The 12,353-nt window shown below is 43.6% G+C and overlaps 1 protein-coding gene across 1 annotated transcript in view; it reads left to right on the forward strand.

Annotated features, from left to right (window-relative positions):
* Window positions 1–11,653, forward strand: part of LOC105367395 (tubulin beta chain-like) — a 17,220-nt gene extending 5,567 nt beyond the window's left edge. Inside the window, exons 2-4 of the mRNA XM_011506092.1 lie at window positions 6,318–6,426; window positions 9,496–9,995; window positions 10,848–11,653. Of these exons, the coding sequence (XP_011504394.1) occupies window positions 6,318–6,426; window positions 9,496–9,995; window positions 10,848–11,549 (1,311 nt within the window). The 3' untranslated portion in view covers window positions 11,550–11,653. The remainder of the gene's footprint in view (window positions 1–6,317; window positions 6,427–9,495; window positions 9,996–10,847) is intronic.
* Window positions 11,654–12,353: the final 700 nt, after the last annotated feature.

A 12,353-nucleotide genomic window follows, 5' to 3' on the forward strand; every position in this document is an offset into this window, starting at 1 on the left:
GTGACGACCCCTTGACCGTATTCCGATGAATTTTAAACGTTTATGCAGTCACTTTTAAAAGGGAAAAATCATTACTTTATTAGTTTTAAGCATTTAAGCATTTAAAATATCGAGTCAATTAAATTTTATCGATACGTAAGTAGGGAGTCCATGTAAATGATATTATGTTTCGTAAAACTATAAACTCATTATTTCTTTAATTATCTACTTATCAAGTCAACTATTCTCGGTAACTTGGTAGTTGCTTAAAAATGTCAAAGTAAAGATTAAAAGAAAAATTAATTTATTAAACGAGGAATATATGACAGATAGCTAGAGCATCGAGACTGAAATGAATCGAAGCTCTGTGTGCGTGTCGATCATCTAACATGAAATCCGCCTTGTAAGAAAAAATACTTTATAAAATGTATAAAATTTCATTAATATATAAGTTAATGTATCACTTAAGAAATAGTAAGTAATCTAATAGTGAGACGAATTTAACATTTAACATTAAAATCTAATGGCAATGGAATTTTATTAATTTTCTATATGTCATCAGACTTATACAATCAATTCACACAAATACGCCGTATTATAACAGCAACTATCCGTAATTTAATAAATAATGATCGATTCCATCTCAAAATTACAATACGAAGGGAACAATGTGATACCATGTAATATGGATTCAAAAAAGTTTGATTCACGCTATCGTCATCGGTGCTTATCGACCGTGAATATTTCTGGCACTCAACCCCATCCCGTTGCGTAACAATCGATTTTCTCCAACCGAGTTCTCGGTAATTTATATAAAACCAAGATAATAGCCGAAAAAAGGCAGAGTAAGAAGAGCATCGTGAGCCGTGAGAGCGGCCGATTTGAGTCCGTGCGAGTGCACCAAGGTCAGGAAAGATCGATCTCATCGTTCGGCTCGCTCTGATACGAGAATCTATCCGATGATTCCTCTTACGATCATCAGACAACGACGATCCTCGCTGCTATGGACGACCGCGACGTATTTACCACCGAATGTCGACCTCCCAAGCTCGCTGTCCTTTCCTTTCGGCTTCATCCGCTACGAGTGGCTGCCGCGTGCTTTTGCCATCGAAGTATTTCTAGATCCAAGAGTAATCTCTTTGTCCCATTATTGTAATTCTGATCGTAATTCTGAAGACAACGAGTGGTGTGTTCCTTTTGGTATTCGAGCCGGGGGTTGTTAATGGCGATCAAAAGAGTTTTTTTTTTCCATTATCATAGACGAGAATCGACACGACGGATCTTCCTCAATAGACGCTAATATGTTGAAACGCACTCGCTCAAAGCGTTTAAAGTGGCATTGACTTATGACGCTTGCGCAACTGTATTTTTGACTAATTAAGCGCGTCTTGGATTTTCGGCAATGCGAGCAATGCATTTTTCCGTATCGAAGTATATATTTTTGCCAGTTCGAATAGCCAATGATATTCTTGGCCTTTATTACTATTGTCGAGAAAATTGATGAAAATAGATTGTATTGGATTTTGTATTCATTGTGCTTACGAATTATTAAAGAAAAATCATAATGAATAATTTGTCCATTAATTATCGTTCTACGAGTAACAAATGGTTTTCACGATTAATTTACCAAAGCGTATACTCATTAAATACAGATTCTCTTGAATCTACGCACAATCTTTCGTTACTTCCATTTTCTTATAGCCATGATAATGGCAATAATTTTTAACAAGCATTTTTTTTTTTTTTTTTTTTTTTTTTTTTATAAGAATATTACATTTACAATTAATTGAGAGAGATCTTACACAACTAATACTCTGATAATCTATAAATTTTAATATTACATATTCAAGGTTAAATATTAAAATTTTAAATATTAAATACTGAATTAAATACCGAAAGAAACAACGTTCATTGTTTCAAAGAAACAAATAAACGAATAAAGGTAAACTAGCATTGGCCATGCATTCAACGTTCTATTTCATGGACTAGGTGAACATTAAAAAATATCCGTAATTTCATACGCATCGGTCTCGCGTCTCAATAGCCGCGCGCAATCTTCGAACGCCAAGTAAATTTTTCCGCATGTGCAAATTTAGTATCTTAGCATTTTAGATAAAGTATCTTATAAATATTAATATCATTAAAGGAATAAAGTGAATAAGAATAAGGAGAAACGATGCTAATGGTAATAGAGTCAGCTGAATCAATAATTAATACAGGACATAAGTATGGTCAAGCTATCGATCCTCTCCCATTTTATCATTCGTCAATCATTAGGGATGAATCAGCGTCATGCCGAGCGATGACAAACGCCAATAACCTCTGGGTATAGAAAGAGGTACGGTTTGACGTCGATGTGACGGTAAAGAAGAGCATCGCCATAAGGCACTTTGCTCGTGATTTCTCGTCGATGCTTTTACCCGTCGTCTTTCGCATCGATTTTCCCGGTTTCCAGGTACGTTTGTCCCATCGGTCGCAGCGACTCGCCAACCTTCCCCTCGCGTTTCCGATTCCCACGATCCAATTCTGCTATCTCCCACCCTCCCTTCGTCACCAATCCCCCCTCCCCCCTCCCCCTCCCCCTCAAACCCTCCCTCCCCACAATCCTCCCTGCCAGGTCTCCTGCCCGCTCTGCCAATCATATCATCATCCTCAGCTTTTCTCGAAAGCCCGTTCGAGATGCGCGGCCCGTGCCATTAACCTCTCGCCTCTTCCGTTCTAGCTTTCCGCTGGTCGGGCAACTGTTTTTAGGCATAGGAATCGGGGGCCGCAGCTGTCGACTGACATTTTAATCAAGCTGTCCCGTCAACTCAGCGCCCGACTTTCTCGGCCTCCTTACCGCGAGAATGTTCTCCGAGTGTCATCCGAGCGGCTCGGCAATGCTAATCCAAGCCCTGGCATTTCCGACTCGAGTTCGTTGGCGCCGAGGGCACGACATCTTCCGAGATGTCCAACGGCATTTGAGCGCCCCGTGACGATGTACTCTTGCCGTCACGGTCAGTTGACGGCCAATTAACGCGGGTGACTCGACGCGAGTCCCGGTTCAACGAGGTCGCGATTTACGATGGCCATTTTAGCCCTGCACGGCCCCGTCGTTATTATATTATTTTTTTTCACTCGTTTTCCGAGGCTCGACACGTCCCGCTATTTAGCCATTCAGCGCGTGGGCACTCGTACTAATACCCCCTCTCCCCCCCCCTCCCCGCCCCCGCAAATCCAATACCCCAACACCCGGTACCACAGTACCACGTCCCCATCCTCGTCCCCATCCTCGTCCCCATCCTCGTTTTCGTCCTCCAACGAGAACGGGACACGACGACCGGATACGCGTTGTCCTGTCGTGATGCGTGTCCTGGCGACCTTTTGTCGGCGAATAATCGGCGAGCGGCGCTTGTACCGTTGACAGTCGGCTTTTCCATACCGACGGAGCCATACTTTATTTTTCTATCGTTCGCTCGACTTCCATTCTATCAATGCGATTTCATAGCGCTTCCTTATTGCAGTCCAGGGCCCTTCTCTTATTGTCCTCGTCGATGGGATGGATGAGAATATTGTCGCTAGCGGCACAATCACCGTTTCCGTCCTCCCATTGTCCAATTTCCGCTTAAAGCATAATTCTTACGTGGAATGCGTTATTTACGTGGATAACATTGGAGGTGGCGAGTTCCGAGCTCAGGCATAAAATATAAAATTACTCGATCTCAACTCGATCGAAATATAATTCGTACCGACTGTACAATCGTACTTATTCCCGAACTATTTGTACGCCAAGTGCCGTTAAAGTATCGCGAGAGGCGATTTTACATTTAACGATGTACGTTTGCCTACGTTTACGAACGATGGCATCGATAAGCATTTTAGAATAGTCTAATGAAAATCACGGGCACATTGCATTTATTAAAACTTTAAATTCAAATTCAAATTATTTAATGATGAATCTTTAGGAAATATAATTGGCCGATCGCAATTCGTAAATTGTGCTCTTCACGCCAAAAGTGAGCCGAGAGTTTGCTTTAGAAATTTAACGATAAAGGAGCGCAGCCTTTCCTTACCAACAATTTAGACGAATATTATTAATAAATTAATACATCTACTTACCTACCTCCTGCATATTTCACTTATATTTTAAGCTGTCGACGATAGCTATAAGTGGCCATAAGTGTAGAATGTCGATTACTCATGCGATTGATCTAAAATATACATTAGCATAATAATATCCCTGCAGCAATACTAATGAGGAAAGTAAAGGGAGCATTGAACAAAAAAAAAAAAAAAAAAAAAAAAAAAAAAAAAAAAGAAACTTGCGAAGCCTTATGAATCACGCGTGAAGCTACAGCCTGACACGCGAAAAAAAAAGAAAAAAGTCTTGACTTACAATACGTGCTCGGTTAAGCCAAGTCGCTCCTCGCCTCCTTCGTTATTTCAACGCTCGTGACGACATTGCGAGGGCCCGTGCATTAACTGCTTAGTGCCGGCGCTTTTCGCGTCAGTGTGCACCGGGACCATGGGCTCTTGTCTTCGCTCGGCCAGTCACAATCGAGGCAAGTTAAATCAAGACACTTTTAACGCTAGGTCGTGGAAATTTTACCCGCCACCATCGCCGTCACCCCCATCGACTCCCGTCGTCTCGAATGGTCGCTCGTGGTGAAGGGTGATCGAGGGTGGACTCGCTCGATTTCGAGCGACACTTCTCGAAACGACGACGTCAATGATGAAGGGGGTGGGAAATTTAGAGAGGGTTTCGTGTGTTAGGTGGACGGGGGTGGGGGGGGGGGCATCATTATCCCATCGGAATTATTATGTTTTGGCGAGCGTAAGCGGGACCGTATGGTGTCTCTGTGTCGCTTTCGTGCGTGAATACGTAATGGCCTCCGCGGTGCAGTTACAATTAGCGGTAAAGTTTCGTGGCGATTGTAAGAGTGTTTATTGAGAATTGGAAGCACGTGTCGATCAATAGTTTCATGGCTTACTTTCAGGCTGCCATTTCAATTAGTTCAATATCATCCATTTGAGAAAAATGAAAAGAAAAAGAAAAAGAAAAAAGTAAACACAAAGAGAGAGAGAGAGAGAGAGAGGGGTTTTCATAACGGGATGGCTTACGTACTTAATTAATACGATTATCACTTAATCGTATTAATGGATTATCATTCAGCATCGATGCGTTGATTAGCAGGGAAGGAGGAAGTATAATCAAGTTTTGTCGACTATGTACTTTGAGCAGCTGACGATCAGAAAACCCATTTCATTCATTTACGACTCATCATTTATCAACGACACTATCGCCATCTCGGATTTATTAATCTCTACTTAAGTGTTATTATTTTTCGAAAACAGTTGTACCAAGTCCTCGGTTTATCTCATTTATCGACAATCAGCCCACTATCGATAGTTCTAATGTTGTATCATAGGTGAAAAGAGGAAAAAGCGACATTCGATGTGTGTTTTAAATGCCGCAATCGAAGGCAATTGCGCCGATTATAATGTGTTGTCCTATATACTGTTCAGAAATAAATTGAAAGCAAATCAATAAAAACAACATTCGACAAACAAACAACCCAAAATCTCAACAATCGCGATCGCGAGCAATCTGTATCGCGAATTTCATGATAATATTGAATATACGAGGATAATAATAATTCGATGAGGGATATCTGCTTATCGGTGATTATCGTTCAATCGGCGAGAAATATGCCAAGGAAGTTCTATTAATACTAGACGTAAGAAATAGAATTGCCGTGAGTAATGTGGAACAGGAAAGACGATGTTAAGGACTACCACGAAGCCACCACGAAAAATAAAAACCCCCTAACATCGCTGCACACGTTCTGCATTAAATCCGTCTGTCCGTTATTTTTATCCTGGATCTCGAAGTAAGCCATCCTGTCCTTTAACGGCTGATTTTCCTTTCCGTGCTCGACTCTTTAAAAAGTCTTTGGTAACTTAAGCCCGTCATTTACGAGGGTACCGAAGCCATTTGTCATTCGAGCTCGTTTTCTAAAAATGATCGCGATTCGCGCGCGACTGTTTTTCACGCGACGCCATTGCACGAGCCCGAGGCATCGTATACGTACAAACGCAATGATTTGTCATGGCGCCCAAGGTAAGTGCTTTCCACTGTCGATGACACTTAAATAATAAATAGTCCAAAACCGCTCTCTGAGCGTGCTAATAATACACTTCCATGAAGCGAGCTCGCACGGCCATTGGTAGAAAGGAACAGAGTGGGAGGGGGAGAGGAGTATTCGCGAGAGGCTGAAAAATTGGGCATGGAAATTTGCCGAACTTACGGGGTCCGGGCGAAATGCGACTAAATCTCTGGATCGTCGTTTTGATTGCAGTTTTGGGAGGTGATCTCGGAGGAGCACGGCATTGACCAGTCGGGCATTTATCACGGCGACAGCGACCTGCAACTCGAGAGGATCTCCGTCTACTACAACGAGGCCTCGGGTAAGTCATTCCAACACACGCACGCGAAACACCCATCATCCAGACCATCCCGTCCCATCCGACGGCGTCACCACTGCCGCCCCGGCACCGACCGTAACGTCCGACGATCCGCGATGCGACGGAGCCGTTATCGACGTGTCGCGCCCCACCTCGAGAATTGTTTCACCAGAAATAGGCTTTTAAGCGCGGGGGCCTCATTTTTTAGATACTTTAAAGGCTGCCAATGTCTAAGGAGGCTGCCGCCAGTGTGAGGCATCCTTACTCTAAAAACAGAGCGCGCGCGCAAGAGAGAGATAGAGATGGATAGATAGTTAGATAGAGATAGAGATAGAGAGATAGATAGATAGATAGAGAGAGAGAGAGAGAGAGAGAGAGTAAGAGAGAGGGGAAAGAACGCACCCCGAGGGGATTCCGAAAGCGAAATAAACTTCGCTCCATGGCGAGTAGGCGATCGACGGAAATAAACGCTTTGTAGGAGTTTCTTCTACTCGGTGAGGCTCGGGAGAGCGAGCGCCCGTCCCTTTTAGATCACAATTTTTGCGAGAGTCGTTGTCGTTGTCGTCGTCGTCGTCGTCGTCGTCGTCGTCGTCGTCGTCGTCGTCGTCGTCGTCGTCGTCGTCGTCGTCGTCGTCGTCGTCGTCGTCGTCGTCGTCGTCGTCGTCGTCGTCGTCGTCGTCGTCGTCGTCGTCGTCGTCGTCGTCGTCGTCGTCGTCGTCGTCGTCGTCGTCGTCGTCGTCGTCGTCGTCGTCGTCGTCGTCGTCGTCGTCGTCGTCGTCGTCGTCGTCGTCGTCGTCGTCGTCGTCGTCGTCGTCGTCGTCGTCGTCGTCGTCGTCGTCGTCGTCGTCGTCGTCGTCGTCGTCGTCGTCGTCGTCGTCGTCGTCGTCGTCGTCGTCGTCGTCGTCGTCGTCGTCGTCGTCGTCGTCGTCGTCGTCGTCGTCGTCGTCGTCGTCGTCGTCGTCGTCGTCGTCGTCGTCGTCGTCGTCGTCGTCGTCGTCGTCGTCGTCGTCGTCGTCGTCGTCGTCGTCGTCGTCGTCGTCGTCGTCGTCGTCGTCGTCGTCGTCGTCGTCGTCGTCGTCGTCGTCGTCGTCGTCGTCGTCGTCGTCGTCGTCGTCGTCGTCGTCGTCGTCGTCGTCGTCGTCGTCGTCGTCGTCGTCGTCGTCGTCGTCGTCGTCGTCGTCGTCGTCGTCGTCGTCGTCGTCGTCGTCGTCGTCGTCGTCGTCGTCGTCGTCGTCGTCGTCGTCGTCGTCGTCGTCGTCGTCGTCGTCGTCGTCGTCGTCGTCGTCGTCGTCGTCGTCGTCGTCGTCGTCGTCGTCGTCGTCGTCGTCGTCGTCGTCGTCGTCGTCGTCGTCGTCGTCGTCGTCGTCGTCGTCGTCGTTGTCGTCGTCGTCGTCGTCGTCGTTGTCGTCGTCGTCGTCGTCGCCGCCCCCGCCGCCGCTGCCGCCACATCGGGAGAGATTTACCGGATGGCCTGGACTTTGCAAAGTCACCCACGTGGGCCTACGTCGTAAATTACGTTTTCCTCGCTGCGGGCGTAACGACGCTTGGGCCCCCGGTTCGAGCCTCCTACTGCTCCTCCTCCTCCCCATCCACCTCCTTCCTTCTTCTTTATCGTCATCTTCGTCATCGTCATTCTCATCGTCATCATCATCCTCTTGTTCGCTTTGAACACGCGAGACAACTACTATACAGCCGACTTCTTTCTGAGTATTCGACGTAATCGGTTATAGGAGTGTGCGCTTGAATGCCACAGGCATGACTCTCGTCTATTTATTTTCCTCGTGTAAATTTATGGGCTTGAGGGTACGCTCGATTGAGGTGACAAGTAAATTTACCGGAATTCGCCGAGTTTTTGAAAATACATTGCCCCAACAACCGTTCACGCGAGCTTGCTTAACTTATGTCGTAGCTGCTTTTGTAATGCGCATCCCAACTCCCTTAGTTGTGTTTGGTATGGCAATTATGTATTATACTTTATATATTACGCCACTTTTCACGATCTATTAGATCTAAAGTTTTACGACAATTATTTGCAGAATTTTTGCAGAAATTTCAATGGAGAGACTTTTTTTTTGTTTTGTTTTTATTTTCTTTAAATAGATCCAACTAAGTATAGCCTATATTCCTATCGATTTAAATTTAACCGACGTACCGTTAAAGTTTGAATTACTGGAGCCTTCTTTTTCACGTATACATTCGATAGGAATTACGAATATCTTGCAAATCCGTCAATAAAGGCTTTCAATGTATCTTTCGACGAAGCTTAATCTCCTCATATTAATAGCAATGATTTATCTTGGAAAATACGTATATTATCTAAATAACCTCAAGAATGTCCTCTTTACCATTTAATATCATCTCACTGACACATTTAATACCGACTAAAAAACACGTCTGTAGCCATAAGTACACATATGTGTTTATGTATATATAAACTTGCCTAAGAATTATTTAAAACTAACCAAATTCCTTCTAAACTTAAATTCACTTGCCTTACGACTTTAAACTCTTCCTTTCAAAATATCGAAACATCTACATACGTAAAATTATTATTATACGCTGATTAATAATTCGATGAGTTGGACCATCGTTCAAATTCCACAATTTCGTAATTATGAGAAATTTTTGAGAAGTTGAATCGGAAATAGATGTTCGATTAATAAATATTATGAAGTATTTCAAAGTGGTCTTTATCGCTTATATAATCGATCGATTAACTTCAATAGATTTTTTGAATAATCAAAATATAATATCCTTTGATATTATTACGTCACTCGACGTTTAAAATGATTTGAAAATTCAGTTAAGTGGCACATCAATGATTTGATTTAAAATTCGCTTCAAATACACAAATCGGTTGAGAATTTTTTTAACAACGAACCGCATGCTAAAATAGCCGAACGAATACAACATTAACTGATTTATCAGAAAGCCAAGCAAGCTTAATTGTAATTGTCACTCGTACATCAATGCCAACGCCACTCATTATCTCGACAATTCCACTTACAAAGCGTATCGAGCACTTCAACATCATAATTGTTCATAATCACCTTCGCATTTTTTATTAAACAGTCGCAACATCGACAAATGGGGGCAAGTATGTGCCGCGGGCTATCCTCCTGGACTTGGAGCCCGGGACCATGGACGCTGTGCGCTCCGGAGCTTACGGCAAGCTATTCCGCCCGGACAACTTCGTTTTTGGCCAGTCGGGTGCCGGTAACAATTGGGCCAAGGGCCACTACACCGAGGGCGCCGAACTCGTCGACTCGGTCCTCGACGTCGTGCGCAAAGAGGCCGAGAGCTGTGACTGCCTCCAGGGCTTCCAGCTGACGCACTCGTTGGGAGGAGGAACCGGTTCCGGTATGGGTACGCTCCTCATTTCCAAAATCCGCGAGGAGTATCCGGACAGAATCATGAACACCTACTCGGTCGTCCCGTCGCCCAAGGTCTCCGACACCGTTGTCGAGCCCTACAACGCCACCCTCTCCGTCCACCAGCTGGTCGAGAATACTGACGAAACCTACTGCATTGACAACGAAGCATTATACGATATCTGCTTCAGAACACTCAAGGTATATATATTCTGTCTTTTATATTAATAAATTATTGTGCTTTATTCGTCGTGTTAGTTGCGACACGATGAAATCAATGGGTGATTAGTACGAGAGTATGAGTATTGAAATTTTGAAATCAGTATGATTAAAAAATTAAAGTCGATCGATCTACTGTCGGATTAGTAGGATATTAGCGGCATCTAAAGTCCAAATTTATGTATATGAGTCACTGACACACACAATAATGGATTCGTTCGACTGAAAAAGTGTTAAAAGAGTCATTTAATAATGGATAATGCATTGATAAGTGACGATTATTTCATATTCAAATCAATTGGTTTGGTGCATTAAACCATTAAAAGCTTCTTTTCTTCATTTATAGTTGTTGTGTGAGTGTGTGTGGATACAACATCTTGGACGAAATTAAATAGATATATGCACAATATTAATAATGTTGATTGATAAAGTGTTGCCGAAATTTAGTAAAATGTATAATAGTAAACATGGTGAAGTGTAATTTAAATTTAAACACAATCACGTAATAATATTTTCATAAGCTGGTAATTTATGAATTTACGTAATCGTTAAATAGATTGTGTCAATCTATTTATCCAATACAATATCCGATGATTTTTCGCATTGAAAAACGAATATATTGTTCTCCTACTCCTTATGTAATTATATAAAATCACAATGATTTCTATAATTGATCCTTCGTATCTAAATCCATATAAACTTTTAATAGTCAATCTGAATAAATTACCATCGTTGAAAGATCCTCGATTTAAACTAAATTCTTCAATGAAATCATCCATCACCATTAATACCCATAGTCCTTCGTGTATAATTAATCGAAACTTTCATCCTTAGGTCTCAAATCCATCATACGGCGATCTTAATCACCTGGTCTCGTTGACGATGTCGGGTGTAACGACGTGTCTACGCTTCCCTGGCCAGCTGAACGCCGACTTGCGCAAGCTCGCCGTGAACATGGTGCCCTTCCCCCGCCTTCACTTCTTCATGCCGGGCTTCGCACCCTTAACATCCCGCTCGATGCAGCAGTACTCCGCACTTTCCGTCCCCGAGCTCACCCAGCAGATGTTCGACGCCAAGAACATGATGGCGGCCTGCGATCCGCGACACGGGCGCTACTTGACGGTTGCCGCCGTCTTCCGTGGTCGCATGTCCATGAAGGAGGTCGACGAGCAGATGCTCAGCGTCCAGAACAAGAACAGCTCGTACTTCGTCGAGTGGATCCCGAACAACGTGAAGACCGCTGTATGCGACATCCCGCCGAAGGGTCTCAAGATGTCGTCGACCTTCATCGGCAACACCACTGCCATCCAGGAGCTGTTCAAACGCATCTCCGAGCAGTTCACCGCCATGTTCCGAAGGAAAGCTTTCTTGCATTGGTACACGGGGGAGGGCATGGACGAGATGGAATTCACCGAGGCCGAGTCGAACATGAACGATTTGGTGTCCGAATATCAACAGTACCAGGAGGCGACTACCGAGGAGGACTTTGAGACCGAGGATGCAGGCGATGATTTCGAGACGTGTGATCAGGAGTGAAGATCGCCGGCGGAGTCGATCAATGGCAGACGATTTCAGCGAAGAATTGGCAATGCCGACATTGCTGATTGATTGCCGACATCGTTTGTCTTACGTAAACATTAAGTGGGGTGGGGCGGGGGGAGGCACAGCGCTAAAAGTACTTTCGCTTACATCAGATGAACAACAGGCATTGAAATAAATTTTCATGGGCAATTATCCTTAATATGCTTTCAAGAGTATTAATGGCTTAATTGTTATTGACAAGCGAATTTGCCGTCTTTCAAAGCAATATAAATCTCACTCCGATTGTTAATGCAATTTTTATAAGATATACTCTTCGTTTTTATGATTTTACGGGAATTTAACTGTGCGTAGGCTCTTGCGTATTCTCAATGGTAATTGATGAAATTGCCCTGTAAATGTACGGGAAATCTATAGGAACGCGCAACACTTAACCGAAAATTTGAAAATTGTTGAGAAAATCGTTGAATTATGTTGGCTGGTTATTGCCTAAGAAAAGAGAATTCTCAGAACTTCATAAATCATTTTTCAATTAAACAGCGCCAAAGCATTATAAGTTGCCTTTTTCTATCAAATAAGATTTCATTATGCATCAACTGGCACTTCAAATTGAATACTTCGATTCAAATTCATATGTATCTACTGGCATTTACTAGTCGTACATTTAGGATTAAAATATTCACGAAGTCGAAATTTATAAGAATTGTATTAATATTGATTAAAAGCACTTGATAGAACAATACAGTGTTTTAATTGCAAATTAAATAAGACAAAACGTGTAGCCTCGGACTAATGTTGATA

The sequence above is a fragment of the Ceratosolen solmsi genome, unplaced genomic scaffold (genome assembly GCF_000503995.2).
Source record: "Ceratosolen solmsi marchali unplaced genomic scaffold, CerSol_1.0 scaffold7, whole genome shotgun sequence".
NCBI classification, from domain to species: domain Eukaryota; kingdom Metazoa; phylum Arthropoda; class Insecta; order Hymenoptera; family Agaonidae; genus Ceratosolen; species Ceratosolen solmsi.